The following is a 15,762-nucleotide window of genomic DNA, read 5'->3' as shown; positions in this document are numbered from 1 at the left end:
TGTTGTAACTGGCACTACATTAATAAAGTTGAAATTAATTGATTTGAAAATCTTGATATATTTAACTAAATAAAGTCTGGATTCTGATCTTTCCGTGTAAAACCCAAGATAAACATCCTCCATTGTTTCAACTTTGAGTGAAAACAGCAGAAATGTGTTGTGAATAGGGCTGGGCGATATCAACCAAAACTCATATATTGATATGTTCTCTATTAATGGCGATATACGATATAAATCTCGATATTTTCAACTCAATAACGTCTGACCAGAAAGACAATTCTGGGTTAAATGGAACATTTATTAAAACAGATGATTAATATGTGCCACTTTTGGCTTTTTCTCCTCTAAGGGACAGCACGTGTGAGTGACTTCTGTAGTGTGGCTTGTCTAGGGGACAAGTATTTTAATACAAAATAAGCTATAAAATATAAATATATAATTGTAGGCAACACTGTAATTTCCTATATCACCAAAATAGTAAACCCGATATATCTTGAATCTTGATTTATTGCCCAACCCTAGGTGGGAAGTTACTTTGTCAGAGGTTTTTTTTGGGGCAAACACAAGAAATCACCGAAAAAATGAAGAAAAAACACTGCTATGATCCGTCTACGAGACTCCATGTCCCACAATGCAATGCACCAAACTTTACCAACAACATCAGCGTTTACAGTGGAGTTTATTTCAAGCAAATGTTCTTTGATTTATTGATCTGAGGCCTCATTATGGATTTATTTGATTATAAAAGGAATAAACTTGAGTCAGCCTGATTTTAGATTATTTTTTTAGATTTTGTTATAAATTAAAAAAAAATATTTTCAAACATGACGGAGGATAAAAACTTTACTTTCACTACTATATTGTATATTTCTGGCATATTTAAATATTTTTTGAGTATGTTAAGGTTCTTGGTTGTGGGATCGTTTATAAAAAAAATCACTGATAATTATGAGATAGTATCTTATTTTTTTTTTTACTTTTCCTAGTTTGTTTACCACGCTCTCATAATTATGATATATAATTATATGATAGTATACCCTTTTTAAAATGTTACTCTTCCTAGTATCCTACAATTATGACTTAATATCTAATAATTAAGGGATACAATAATGAGATATCTAATTTTTTTATTTTACTTTTCCTCATTTGTTTCCTACTATCTCATAATTATGACTTAATATCACATAATTATGAGATATAATTATGTTGTATCTATTTTCTTATTTTACTTTTTCCAGTTTGTCTCCCAACTATCTCATAATTATGAGATAATATCCTTTTTAATTTCACTCACCCTAGTTAGTTTCCTAGTATCCCATCATTATGACTTAATATAACATAATTATGAGATAGAATCCTTTTTATTTTACTCTTCCTAGTATCTAATAATTATGACTTAATACCACTATAGGGATTTCCCGATAGAACTTTTTCACTTCCAATACAATACCGATATTGCAGCCTTGAGTATTGGCCAATACCGATATCAATGTGATATCAGCACGAATCATACATACTTTTATTACTTATTTTCTAGTGTGGAATGTTAGAAAAGGTTTGATCATGTGACGTTACTCAAACAGAAAACAATAGTCAGCAACAGTATGTCTGAGAAAAACTGACCCATTTTATTATTAACTAATTAGTTACATACATTTTAACCTTTAACATAATATCTACAGTATTCTACAATTTAATTAATATAATATAATATATATCGGAGGTTTTAGATGCAGTCCGATAAAATCCAATATTAGTTTTCTGGCTGATATCGGACCAGGACACCCCTAAATACCACATAATTATGAGATATAATTATGATATAGAATCATTTTTTAAATTATGCTCTTTGTTTTATAGTATCCAACAATCATATGATGTAATATCTCATAATTATGATGTAATAATTTTTGCAATTATTATGAACGTACTTTTCCTAGTTTTTTGTTGTTTTTGGCCCATTTCAACTTCTTTAGACTTTGTTATACATTTTTACAGAGTATAACACCTTACTTTCACTACTATATTATGTATTTATGGCACATTTCAATATTTTTGGTTCTTGCTCGTGGGATCTTTTATTAAAAATCACTGATCCAGGATGAATCCCGGTGGATGACCACCGAGACGATGATGAGAAGCATCATCATCATCATCATAAATCATCAGGTGTTTTACTGACGGTGACGCATGGTTGGAGTGACGCGGGTGTTCCAGTGTTCCCTCACGAGCGGTGCGACGCGGCAGGGCTTTTCCTCTCCTTCCTCCTCCTCCTCATCCTCATCCTCATCTTCCTCATCCTCCTCTTCCTCACACAGCCCACGCATGAATGAACGGAGTGGATGGAGCAGAGCATCTCCTCCTCCCATTAACACGAGCTTTAATACGAACTATCAACAGCGCGTGAGCAGGGAATGAATCAAACACACACACACACTGAACGGGTTTCCTCTCTTACCTCCAACACACAGCAGGGACATCTCTGACCGCAGAGTGCGCGTGACTTCCGGTCCTGTAGATCCGCGCTCCGTGCTGAACTAGAGAGGAAAGATGAAGAGGAAGCGGAGGATGAAGGAGGACATGATGAAGACTCTACTGACTCCAGCTCTCTCTCTCTCTCTCTGTGTGATGCTCTCTCTCTATCACTGATGCTGCATTGCCTCAGACTCCGCCTCCCGCCCCGTGCACACTACCATCTTGTTTTGACGTCACGGATGACGTACCAGGTGGAAGGGAGGGGGGAGGGGGCTAAAAGGTGAGAAGAATCTAAAAATAAAAATATTTAGTTTTATTTTTTTCATACAACAATGGAAGCCCATTTCTGACAGTGAAAAAACAAAAACTATAGAGATACTATCTCATAATTACGAGATATCATTATGACTTAGTATCTTATGTTTATGACTTATCTCATCAATATTAGATATAAAAATGAGATAGTATCCCTTTTTTTGTTTTCTACCATCTCATATCTCATAATGAAATGGAATCACATTTTTTATTTTACTTTTCCTAGTTTGTTTCCTACCATCTCACAACTAATAGCAATCCTATCTAAAAAACAATGAGATGAGATAGGATCTAATTTTTATTTTAATTTTTCCCAGTTTGTTTCTTACTATCTCACAATTAAGTCTTAATACATCACAATTATGAGATACAGTATAATTAAGATACAGTATTTCATTTTTTAAATTTCACTTTTCCTAGTTTGTTTCCTACTATGTCAGTTATATCTCATAATTATGAGATAGTATCTCATTTTTAAAATTTAGTTTGTTTCCTACCGTCTCATAATTATGAAATATAATTATGAGATTGTATCTCATTTTCTAAATTTCACTTTTCCTAGTTTGTTTCCTACTATCGCACAATTATGACATAATATCTTATAATTATGAGATAGAATTATGATACAGTATCTCATAATTATGACACGAGAATAATGGAAATTATTATTATCTTACTTTTACTAGATTTTTTTTTCTTTTCTGGCTGATGTTCACCTGTAAATGGAAACAAAAACAAAAAAACTTGTAAAAGTAAAAATTATAGTAATTAAAAAAATTATTACGTCCTATAATTATGAGATCCTATCTCATAAGTAAAAGATTTAATTATGAATTAGTAAATCTAATCTCATAATTATGAGTTACAAATATGATCACTGAGCCTCCATGAATTAGTATCTCAAAATTATGACTTAAGGCTTTTTGAAATTATTATTATTTTAGCTTTCCTAGTTGTTGTAGTTTTTTGTTTTGTTTGTTTTAACTGGTGGAAATGAGCTTTCTTATACTGTGACGTTTTTTGGCCGCGTTCATTGAGAGCAAAAAAAGCTGACTTCAAGAACTAAGTCTAGATTTATGAATTTGTAACATTTGCAAGCTTGCACAACATCATATTATTCCCAGTTGGATTTGAAATGTTCTGTACAAGCACAACAGCCATCCAGACACACACAGATGACTTAATACTTGTATCTAGAGTCAAAACACAAGGAAACTCGTGTTTTACAAGTTAATGTTTTTCTTACATATAAATATACATTTATCAGTCAGTTAGAAAAGTGAATTTTTCCTCCCTGAACGCACAGGACACTGAACATTAAAGATCCCATTATGTGCTGGCAGTTTTGTAAGGAGGATGTATGGCTCCCCCTAGGGGACATACAAGGAACATAAAAACTCTACTTTGTCCTTACCGTTACTTACTTTATATAATGATGAAGTAATGTTTCGACCTCCCGCAAACACAAACAACTTTACAATATTTCAAACTTTTCATTGTGTGATGTATCCATCATTATATGGTGTGTGCACTTTGGAAGCGTGCATGTGTTTATTTTGTGTAGCCAGTGATTTAATCCCAGCATCAGGTCCTTGCTCTGTTTATGATCTTATTATAGTCTGTGCAATGACAGAACAAAACAAAAAAAAAAAACAGCTGCTGTCGTAAACTCATTTATTTATGATGTTTTTTTTCCCAAAATACTGGCGTTGATGTATGTTAATTGTGACAATATTTGGAAAGTGAAAATCTTTATTCTGTCCCTTCAATAAAAAATTAAATGACATGAGAGTAAACGTTTTTGGTTTGCTTTGTTTATTGTACATTTAATGTAAATTAAGTTGTGACTTATGAAAAACATTATTTGAAGAAACCTTCAGTGTTATAAACAATCATCACTACAGCTTGTCTTTAATCATAAAAATGGTTTAGAAAACGCTCTGAATCAACATGTAAGCATTGAAATGTGATGGAAAGTGTCAGAAATGGGAATAATGTAGCAAAAATGCATTAAAAGAAGCTAAAATATGGCAAGAAAAAGTGATGAAAATAGGATACAATATAGCTAGTTTCGTGTAGTTGCAGAAAAAGAGTAAAAATAAGCAAAAATGGGCTCAAATTTTTCAAAAAAAATATTCTTGGTTTCTTGAAGGCATCTGGGGACCCGCTCCCAGTGTGACCAAAATGTTGAGATCCCCTGGTATAATAAAGTACAGGAGTATAATTTATCTATCTTCAGAAAATGCAGTGAAGTAAATAAAAGTTGACGGGAAAATTATGTAGTCAAGTGAAGTAATAATAAAAAAGTTACTTACGTATAGAAACGAAGTATTATTACACTGTAATATTCAAGTATTATAAATGTAAAATATTAAGCCATGCTTTAATTTTGAAATCTGACGTAAGTGGTGACGTCACCGCGGTCCACTACTGCAGCAGGTACGTACAGTTCCTGTTTCTGCTCGCAACGTAACGGAGACGGCGGGAAGGTATTGTTATCGACTTACTGTAACTAACCACCACCTCATAGTGAAGCTAACAGACTCCAGCGCTCCAACATCCATGGATCTGTAGGCGGACAGAGAGAGACGCTATCCGTGGACTCCTCTCACCGGTGCGGGATCGAGCTAACATGGCTAGCCAGCTTCCAGCGCAGGCCGTTAGCAAACCTCCTTCGAAACACGGCAATGTCCTCCCGCTGTGGGGCAACGAGAAGACCATGAACCTCAACCCCATGATCCTCACCAACGTGCTGTCCTCGCCCTACTTCAAAGTGCAGCTCTACGAGCTCAAGACCTACCACGAAGTCGTGGACGAAATCTATTTTAAGGTAACGGCCATGCTAAGCCGCATGCTAAGTTAGCTTAGCTAGCAGCAGGATGCTAACCGGATGGTGGCCGCGGCGCACAGGGGCATATTTCCTTCTTTTATAGTCTATAACCAGTGAATAATTGTATTCTGTGTGTTATAAAGTTTTATAACCTTTTTGTTTACATACAAACTTTGTCAACGCAACTATTATACTTTATTTCTTCATTAATGCCGATTTGGGTGGAATTTAGCCCCGTAATGCTAAGTAGTTTGTTATGTGTGCACCACCTTTGATATCATAACCACCCCCGACATGAATAGTTTGCAACGACACCTTTATTAACGATGCCATAATCTAAAGGTGTGCTGTGGTATCTGGAACAAACACGTTTTAAAAAGTAACAGACCGTGTAACAAGATGGAAGCAGAATATGAAACATAAGTTTAAAAAAAAAAAAAAAAAAATGTCTACAGAATGAAACATTAGACATAAGTAATTGGAATAATGTTAGACATTTGCAAGAATAAAGATTATATTATAAATTGAACTTGTTTAAAGTGTTGCTCTCACAGGTGTGCATTCTTTATATATGTCTGTGTGTGCGTGTCTCCAGGTGACTCATGTTGAACCCTGGGAAAAGGGAAGCAGAAAGACTGCAGGCCAGACTGGAATGTGCGGAGGGGTAAGTGAGAAGTACGTGCTTTTTATATTCCCCGCTTCTTCTCCCCTCCGCCTCCTTTATCTACATTCATTATTATTATTATTATTACGGGTGTAATGATTCCTTTTAACAATAGGGATGTAACGATTCACTCAACTCCCGATACGATTTGATTCACGATACTGGGTTCACTATACGATTTTCTCACGATTTATTTTACAAAATGGGACTGTACATAAATGACTGAAAAATATTCCTTTTTTGCGGGGGGAAATACTGTACTATTTTCCTTTTATTTTTGTGATTGAATTTTCACAGCATCGATGTGAATTGTGATACCAATGAATCGATTTTTAACTGCCTTACAATTAATAGTTACATCCCTATTTAACAATGATTCGATTAATGGATGATATTGGTTCATTTAGAATAATTTGATCCAAATCAATTCAGTAACTTTTTATCCAAAATAAAAATGTAACTGTCTGTTTTCCATAATTTTTCCTTTTGTTTTCTATCTATTTTCCAATTTTTTCACGTTTTGTCTTTTTTTGTCTGTTTTACATCTTTTTTCCCCATCTGTTTTTCACCTTTTTTCTGTCTGTTTTCCATTTCTTTTCTGCTTTTTTCCTCTGTTTTCCATCTTTTTTGATTCATCAATCTAATGGATGAGTCGTTACACCCTTAATTATTAAACACTAAATAAGTTGGTTAAATGTTGCTAATGACATGTTCTGATGTGCTAAGTGAGAAACGGGCCCCTGTGTGCGCGTTAGTGTGGGTGTGTGTGTGTAGAGCATTGTAACAGAGCGCCCTCCCTGTGGTAGGTGCGTGGCGTGGGCACCGGTGGGATCGTATCGACGGCGTTCTGTCTTCTTTACAAATTGTTCACGCTCAAACTGACCCGTAAACAGCTGATGGGTCTGGTTACACACACAGACTCTCCCTACATCAGAGCACTGGGCTTCATGTACATCAGGTACGTGCATGTGACTCCTGCACCGTGCACATTGTTTGGTACTGCCCAGTGATGAACTTGGTGCGTGTGTGTGCAGGTACACCCAGCCACCGACCGACCTGGTGGATTGGTACGACGGCTTCCTGGATGATGAGGAGGTATGTCTCCACGGGTAATAACTTCATGTTTCTCTTCTCCATCCATGAACCACACAAAGCTCGGGTGTTGCTCATTGACTCCGCCTCCTCCTCCACCCTGTGATGCTCATAGCTGATTTTTCACCTTTGCCTTCATTTGGCTTAATTAGCCTGAGTAGCTAGCTTACATGTTCACTGCTCTGCTGCTTGTTTTTTATCCTGGTAAGTACAATCATTGGAATGTTAAGGCATGCTGTTTTTTTATCAGGACTTGTTGCACAAAACCAAAATATAAACTGTTTTTTTATCATTTGTAAATGTTTTCATTTGAGGAAAATATTTGTTCTTTTAGCTCAACGAGGGACTCCGATTTTCTGTTAAACTTTTATGTTCCATCATGTTTCCCTGTTTAGACACTTTACTGCTGTTTAACTTCCTGAAGTTCTACCAAACATGCAAAATATTACTTTGAAATATTTTATTATATTTATATTTTGGAAAAAAGGCTTTTCCCTCTTGTTTTCCATCTTTTTCTGCCTGTTCTCCATCTGCTTTCCAATCTGTTTTTTTTGGTTTTCCATCTGTTTTCTGTCCTCAATTCGTCATTTTCACGCATGTCTGTTTCCCGTCAATTTTCCCCCCGTTTCGTGTATTTTTCCTCATCTGTTTCCCATCCATGTTCCACGCTTGTTTTCTGTCTTTTTTCCTTCCATTCTCCATTTGTTTTTTGCGGTTTTCCATCCATTCTCTGTCATATTCTCGAATGTTTTCTGTCTTGTTTCCCGGTAATTTTCTGCCTGTTTTCTGCATTTTTCCCCCCGTCTGTTTCTCCTCCATGTTCCCCGTTTGTTTTCCTTCTGTTTTCTACCTGTTCTCCATCTGTTTCCACCTGTTTTCTGTGATCACAGAGAGTCGGAGTCCCTTATTTAAAGTCTAATCTGGTCCCTTAATGTGCAGCCAGGCCTTCTCTGTTGTTCTCTATCTTTCCATCTGAACTGATGCCCTCCTGGTTAATCGCCCTGTTTTTTTCTTTAGATGTCCATTGTGCAGCAGGTGAATTGGAAATTGTTTCTCAGCTCTGTTGGTTTTGCGTGAGTGCAAAGCAGCTGTTCTCTACCCGTTCAAAGACGTTAACTGTTAGCAGTCGCTCCAGTCTGTGCGTGCACCGTGAGCGCTAACGAGAGAAGCTCGTTAGCGCTCACGGTGTAAACACAGTGCTGTGAAGCTAGCATAGATCACATTCAAATAGAATATAAAGCCACACACATTTGAGCTATGATTAAGCTAGATGAACAGAGGTGAAGCTTCAGTATTTGGTCATCACTCAGTGCTCTTTGTTGTGTAGCGTTAGCGCCATGCTAATGGGTTTCAACCCGTGCCGTGTGCCTCCAGGAGCTGGACGTGAAGGCTGGCGGCGGGTGTGTAATGACGGTGGGCGAGATGCTGCGCTCCTTCCTCACTAAACTGGAGTGGTTCTCCACGCTGTTCCCACGCATCCCAGTGCCCGTGCAGAAAGCCATCGACCACAAGATGAAGGCCCGGCCGCGGAAGGTTCCACAGAAGGAGCCGCAGGAGGACGAGGCGGCAGCAGCGTTCACAGAGGCAGGAAAAACCGGGGAGCGACGGCACTCCAGGTAACATACACGAGTATTAGATTTAAACTCAGAACGTCTGATTTTCTGTTGTTATTTTACCTTTTTTAATGCTTTAGTTGATTTACAAATACAGGATGTTTACGCTGAAATCATGTGAGATTACATTAGCCACAATGCTAACCCTTAGCCACCGTTTAACAGGAAAAATCCCAAAACAATATTCATAAAACCTTTAATTAAAGCCAGGCGGAGAATCACCCTCACTTTTAACACTAAACCCTGCAAAGCACTTCAGATAAAGCTCTATGTTCATCTTCAGTCACACGATAACATGAGCACCAGTCGACTCATAACACATTGTAAAAGAACATTGTTAAAATGGGACATATTTGTGCATTCTCCTCACTTTTTAGATGTTCGATCACGTTTTCTGCTGAAAAACATTGTGAGATTGTCCTGAAAACTGCCTGTTTTTTCACTTCTTTTCTGTCTGTTTTTCATTCGTTTTCCACTTGTTTCAGATCGCATATTCCATTTTTTCCGTTGTTTTTTGTGATGAGAGAAAATCAAACTCTTTTCAGCAAATTCAGTTTTTTCCATTCGACGAAAAATAGTTTGCCCTTTGTTCATCTTTGGGGCGTTTAGACTGTTTCCCATCATTGTGCAGCGTGTGTGGTTTGGATGTAATCTGATCCTAATCCCATTCTGTCTCTGTCAGGACTCCCAGACGCACGCCGAGCCCCCGACGGTCACCCAAACGATCCAGGAGCAGGAGCCACCACCGGGAGAGAGACCGCCACGGGCCCAGCTTCGACCGGGAGCTGGACAAGGAGCGGGACCGCCAAAGGAAGGAGAGAGAGAGGGGCGATCGAGGGGACAGGGAGAGGCGGCCCTCCCGCAGCACGGACAGAAATCACGAGCCACGGGAACGCCGTAGGAGCAGCAGCCGCGACCGAAAGAAGGAAAAGGACAGAGAGGGCGGGGATGAGAAAGGACGCAGGAAGGAGCGCGATCACCACAAAGAGCGCGGCGGCGGATCAGAGAGAGAGCGCTCCAAAGACAAAAGGAGCCGGCCAGAGACTGATGAGCGGCGGCACAAAGACGACAGGGACAAGAGGAAGGCCAAGAGGACAAGCCGCAGCCACAGCAAAGAGCGGCGACACCGCGGCGGCGGAGACGAGCGCAGCAGGAAACGAGACGGCAGCAACAGCAGGGAGCGCGACGCAGAGCGAAGGTCCCACAAACGCAGCCGCAGCAAAGAAAAGAGCCACCATCAGCATCAGAGAGAGTCCAGCAACGAGCACAGCAGCAGACACGAGTGATCGCGTTTCCTTCCTCCTACGCAACCCTTAGCCCCACCCTTTGAAGTCTGAGGAAAAAAGCATTTTAATTTTCTACGATATGTGTGTACATACAGTCTGCTTGGACGGATAATGGGCCCAACTGCATTTCCTGGTTATTTTATTTTGAAAGAAAAACTGCCTGTGTTGTTCTGTTCATCATGAAAGGTTTAGTTTGGAGTGAGGAAACGTCAGATTGTGTTTTTTTGGGTCACGGCTCTGTTGCATTTTTTTTTTTTTGTTTTTTTAATAAAACACTTTTAGAAAAGATTTCTTAAGTTTGGTTCTTAAAAATAAAGTAAAAGCTGTTGAAGATGAAAATTTTCATCAGATTAAGACAAAGCGAGACCTCATGGATCAATAAATCATCAAGCTAACAATATTAGTCATTTTTTTATTAATCATATGTCTGAGGGGTGTCGAACTAATTTTAGTTCAGGGGCCAAATACAGACCAGTAGACACTTAAGTGGCCCACAGATTTTTTCTTTCTTTGTGGGAAAAAGACCAAATTCAACATTAACGTTACCTGGTACTTCTACATATAAATGATATATAAAGTATGTGAGTATATCAGTCCCTGCAGGAACTTAAATTTCCCTGATTTTGGGAAATTTAGTGGGATAATTTGAAGAAAATTAGCCCGATTATGGAAAAAATGTAGTTTTAACAATGAAATTAAAAATAACTCCTGTGATTTTTTAATTGTATTTGGAGGGGCTGAGATATCTACCACTGAATTAGTTGGTAATTTACAAAATGTTTTATGTTTTCTATCATTTTTACTTTCCCGAGCGAGCCCAATTTGATGCTTTACAAGGCCGTATTTGGCGCCCAGGCCGGGTAAACGGATCCGTCTACAGGACTCCATATCCCATAATGCACCAAACTAAGTAATTTCATAAATTCATTGATCCATGAGGCTGACATACTAACGTATTTTCCACTACAAACTCAATGAGTATATACTGTATACTACATACTAGTATGATTAGGATGGTGAGTGTTCCCACTAAAGTAAACTTCCAATTTTCCCAAGATGTATTCGGAACTTACAAGAACAAAAACCTGAAGCACACAGACTAAATATCTCCGTTAATTATCCACCTATGAAAGTTCTAAAAACATTTTCATTGAGAAAGTGAATATCAACATGTGCTCATTTGATCCATAAAACTCACGTAAACACATTTTAGAGATCGCAGATATTTCATATTGCCCGCCATATTGAGACCGACGTAGCTTCCGGTTAACTTCAATACAAGAGCCGTATTTATAAAAGCGCTAAAAAATTTTTAAAAAAACTAATGGAAGACAAGAGATGCTTTTATTTTGAAAAGGGGATGTTTTACTTTTAGCTTGAAGCCTTTCCCAGGACCAGAGCCGTCCAGATGCATCATGGGATGGAAAACTTATTTCGAACACGTGGCCCAAAAGCACACACAATAACAGAAAAAAACACAAAGACGGTAAAATATGATAAATGACAACAAGAAAACTATACAAAATGGTAAAAATAAAATAAAAAAAATACACAAAATAACAGACAAATGATGGAAAAATACACAAAAGGATCACAAAATTACACAAAAACACACAAGGACAGACAAATCACACTCAAGAACATAAATGCACACAAAATGACTCCAGAATTACAAAAATAACTCTCCAAAGACACAAATGAATAAGAAAAAAACGCAAAATGATGAAGAAATAAAAACTACACAAGAATAGAAAAATACACAAAATGACCTCAGAAATATACAAAATAACCCCAGTAACAGACAAATAAACACAATGATGGTAAAATACACTAAAGGACCACAAAAATACTGAAAATGACATTTTGTTGTTGTAATTTTGTATGTTTTATGGAACAATTTTGTGTATTTCTGTAGTCATTTTAAAAACAACTGTCTTCATTTTGTATATATTTCTGTCAATTTGTGTCTTTTTCTGTCATTTTGTATCTTACTGTTTAATAAATTTGTAATTTCGTATATTTTTGTTGTCCCTTTAAGTATTTTTGTCGTATTTTGTATTTTATAAATTTTTCTGTGTTTCTTTTTCTATTTTTGTCATTTTGATTGTGTGTTTGGAGTCGTTCAGATCATGGGATTGTATGAGTCGCGTCGCTTGAAGCAAGGTCACTTGACTTCGTGTCATTTACATTGATTTTGAATGAAATTTAGTCACTGAAATCACTTTCAGTGTGAACGCACCTTTAGAATGATTCTAAGGATGCGTCGTCAGGACTCCACATCCCACAATGCAATGCACCAAACTTCCAAAAATGTTAAACATTGAGCAGGAATTTCCACCATTTCTTTGATCTGTTGATCGATGAGGCCGGGATTTTGTCTTTATCTGATGTAAAAAATTATCATTTAAACACAATAAATAACGCTTTGTTTGTTTTGCTTGGTCATAAAAATGTTTTAATAAAAATCATCTACAGCTACTGTTGTTGCCTGAATAATTCATACATTTATCAACATCTATAAACATAGTGACTCAAACCTTTCAGATAAATTATCTTTCAGAGAGTGAATATACAATATACAGCGGGGGAGGTTGTCACACGTTGGTCAGCGGCCTAGTGCGCACACACAGCGGCTCTGACTCGGGGCCGATGTCCTCAGAGTAGACGGCATGCACTGAGAAGCAGTAGTAAGAGGCGGGGCTTAGGTCAGTGAAGAACACACTCTCTCCAAACACCGTCAGCTCCTGGTCCCCAGACACGTCGCCACCGCCATCTTGTTTCTTCATGCTAGCGCTGTAGCTGGAAGAACCAGCAACTGGAGACCATTCTATGGAGACCAGGGTATCGGTCACCGCACTGAGGGTCACCTCTGGAGCTGAAGAAGAAGAAGATTTTTTAAAGATATGTCCTCTTTTTGTATATTTTTCTGTCGTTTTGTGTGGTTTTTTTGTAAATTTTGTATGTTTTTTGGAATCATTTTGTGTATTTCTGCCAGGATTTTGGATATTTTTGTCATTTTGTGTCTTTTTTTTGTTTTTTGTGTCTGTTTGTCATTTTGTATGTTTTTTGTTGTGATTTTCTGTACTTCTGTTGTTGTCTTGTATATTTCTGTCGTCATTTTGTGTCTTTTCCCATCATTTTGTGTATTTTTCTGTCATTTTGTACATATTTTGGAACCATTCGGTTTATTTCTAGTGTTGTGGTATATTGTTTATGTATTTTCTATCATTTTCTATGTTTCTTGGTGTCAATTTGTCTATTTCTGTTGTTGTCTTGAAGATTTTTTGTCATTTTGTGTATTTTTCTGTAGTCATTCATTAAATTTTGTCTTCATTTCGTATATTATTCTGTCATTTTGTGTATTTTGGTATATTTTTGTCATTTTGTGAATTTTTCTGTCATTTTGTATGTTTTTTAGAGTCATTTTGTGTATTTCTGTTTAGTAATATTGTCACTTTGTATATTCTTGTTGTCTTTTTAAGTATCTTTGTCATCATCTTGAGTATTTTTTATCTTATTTTGTATTTTTCTTGTAATTTTATATATGTATATATAGTCTATTTTTCTGTTTTTTATCATTTTTATAGTGTTTTTGGAGTCGATTTGTGTGATTTATTCACATTTTGTGCATTTACTTTGGGGGGAACCACACACGCTTCCATTAGAAAACTTTGCAACTCAAACTGCTTTAGGTAAATAAAAGGAAATATAAAATGTGAGAACACTTAAAAGATGGAATAGTATAAAATCATTTGATAAGAAAACGTTACCGTTTATTTCTCTCTGATCGTTTACGTCTCGTCTTCTTCGTCCTTGAGCAGCTGAAAAATAATTGTATTAAAACATGGAGGACAAGTGTGTTAAAAAGTTTAAAATGTGAAAGTGACCAAAGTGTTACCGTGTGTGGCATTGGCTGCATGACTCTCTCCCTCCTGATTGGACGCCGTGACCATGAGGTGAGACCATGTGACGTTGGTCAGAGAGCAGGACAAACGCTGAGTGTTACACAACTGGACCCTCGGACTCACACCGGTGTCGTACACGGTGTAGCTCACGGCAAACGCTGCAGAATCCCACGACACGGTGGTGAAGGAGGCGTTTACATTGTAGAACACGGACGCAGGAGGACAAGGAGCTGCCGGAGAGCAAGGACACAACATCAGCCCCCACTTCGTCCACGAAGAATAACAACTTACTTTGTTTTCCTATATGTTTTTGGAGTGATTGTGTGTGTGTGTGTGTTTAGTCATTTCTTGTGTCATTTTGTGTATTTGTGTTGTCTGTTTTTAAAGTGATTGTGTTTATATGTCATTTTGTTTGTTTCTGCTGTCGTTTTGTGTATTTCTAGAGTCGCTGTGTGTGGTTTTTGTGTTATTTTGTGTATTTTTACAGTTGTGTGTGTTTTTTGGAGTTGTTCTGTGTGGTTTCTGCTGTTGTGTGTGTTTCTGGAGTCGCTGTGTGGGGTTTTTGTGTTGTTTTGTGCATTTCTGCCGTCGCTTTTTGTGTTTGCAGTTGTTTAATGCATTTCTGCAGTTTTGTGTATTACTGTTGTTTAGTGTGTTTCTGGACTCGTTTTGTGTGTCCCTGGAGTCACTTTGTGTATTTCTAGAGTTGTGCATGTTTCTGGGGTCATTTTGTGTGTTTCTGCAGTTGTGTGGTATGTTTCTGGAGTCGTATTGTGTGTTTCTGGAGTCACTGTGTAGTTTTTGTGTTGTTTTGTGTATTTCTGGAGTTGTTTTGTGTAATTGTGTGAGGTGTGTGTGTGTGTGTGTACCAGTGATCCCAGTGAGTGTGTGTGACTCTCCACTTGTCCCAGCAGCGTTCCTGCTCCTCATGGTGGCGTTGTAGGCGGAGCCACAGGGCAGCGGCATCTCAAAATAGGGCGCCTCCGTCCAATAGGAGGAGAGGTCAAAGTGGGCGTGGCTATCTCCCTCCAGGGTGCCAGTGAGCCTCAGCAGGTACTGAACGAGCTCACAGCTGCTCTGGTTCCAGGTGAAACTCATCACCTGTAGATCCCTCTGGATCTCAATCAGCTGGACCTGCACAGCGTCGGGAGGGCAGGGCACTGATGGAGAGAGAGGTTACTGGATAGAATCAAATGCACCTGCAGGTGAAGGCATTTAGCTTAGCGTACCTGCTGCGCCCTGGACGGTCTCGCTGTAGGATCCGTTACACGTCCCGTCTGATGCCCTCACAGAGACGTTATAGACGGAGCCACAGGCCACGCCCACCAGTGAGCAGCTGGTGTTAGCGCTGTAGCAGCAAAGAGCGTCACCATCATCAACGCCATCAGCCTCAGTTGCGCAGGCGTAGTAACCCATAGCGTTAGTGTTAGGAAACCATGACAACACGGTTGACATGTTGCCGCAGTGGAAGGTCACAGACACACCGGACGGTTCACATGGAACTACAGAGAGAGAGAGAGAGAGAGAGAGCTTCATCATCACGGCTTTACAGCAGACACACAAACATGTGACGTCATTAACA

General features: G+C 38.2%; 3 protein-coding genes across 3 annotated transcripts in view; 1 reads left to right on the top strand and 2 right to left on the bottom strand.

Moving 5' to 3' along the window:
* LOC114458435 (protein unc-13 homolog A-like) overlaps positions 1-2,480 on the bottom strand; it is a 42,590-nt gene extending 40,110 nt beyond the window's left edge. Inside the window, exon 1 of the mRNA XM_028440803.1 lies at positions 2,459-2,480. Within this exon, the coding sequence (XP_028296604.1) occupies positions 2,459-2,480 (22 nt within the window). The remainder of the gene's footprint in view (positions 1-2,458) is intronic.
* A 2,726-nt stretch (positions 2,481-5,206) lies between these two features.
* prpf38b (pre-mRNA processing factor 38B) lies at positions 5,207-10,506 on the top strand. The gene is made up of 6 exons (XM_028440797.1): positions 5,207-5,620; positions 6,216-6,284; positions 7,091-7,242; positions 7,319-7,379; positions 8,751-8,992; positions 9,672-10,506. The coding sequence occupies exons 1-6, from the start codon at positions 5,423-5,425 to the stop codon at positions 10,273-10,275; spliced, it is 1,326 nt and encodes a 441-aa protein (XP_028296598.1). The 5' UTR covers positions 5,207-5,422; the 3' UTR covers positions 10,276-10,506.
* Positions 10,507-12,705: 2,199 nt separating this feature from the next.
* The window catches only part of LOC114458429 (uncharacterized), a 45,480-nt gene continuing 42,423 nt past the window's right edge, over positions 12,706-15,762 (bottom strand). Inside the window, exons 42-46 of the mRNA XM_028440796.1 lie at positions 15,410-15,682; positions 15,050-15,340; positions 14,174-14,410; positions 14,046-14,096; positions 12,706-13,150 (exon numbers count right to left, since the gene is read on the bottom strand). Coding sequence (XP_028296597.1) covers positions 12,870-13,150; positions 14,046-14,096; positions 14,174-14,410; positions 15,050-15,340; positions 15,410-15,682 — 1,133 coding nt within the window. The 3' untranslated portion in view covers positions 12,706-12,869. The remainder of the gene's footprint in view (positions 13,151-14,045; positions 14,097-14,173; positions 14,411-15,049; positions 15,341-15,409; positions 15,683-15,762) is intronic.

This window comes from Gouania willdenowi, unplaced genomic scaffold (assembly GCF_900634775.1).
Source record: "Gouania willdenowi unplaced genomic scaffold, fGouWil2.1 scaffold_119_arrow_ctg1, whole genome shotgun sequence".
Taxonomy (NCBI): Eukaryota; Metazoa; Chordata; class Actinopteri; order Blenniiformes; family Gobiesocidae; genus Gouania; species Gouania willdenowi.
This window is presented reverse-complemented; position numbering and strand designations above follow the sequence as displayed.

Bases quoted from the DNA above. Each gene is read 5' to 3' on its own strand.
- prpf38b (XM_028440797.1), top strand. From the start codon at position 5,423: ATGGCTAGCCAGCTTCCAGCGCAGGCCGTTAGCAAACCTCCTTCGAAA. The intron at 5,621-6,215 runs GTAACGGCCATG...GCGTGTCTCCAG, and splicing joins TGGACGAAATCTATTTTAAG to GTGACTCATGTTGAACCCTG. The intron at 7,380-8,750 runs GTATGTCTCCAC...GTGTGCCTCCAG, and splicing joins GCTTCCTGGATGATGAGGAG to GAGCTGGACGTGAAGGCTGG.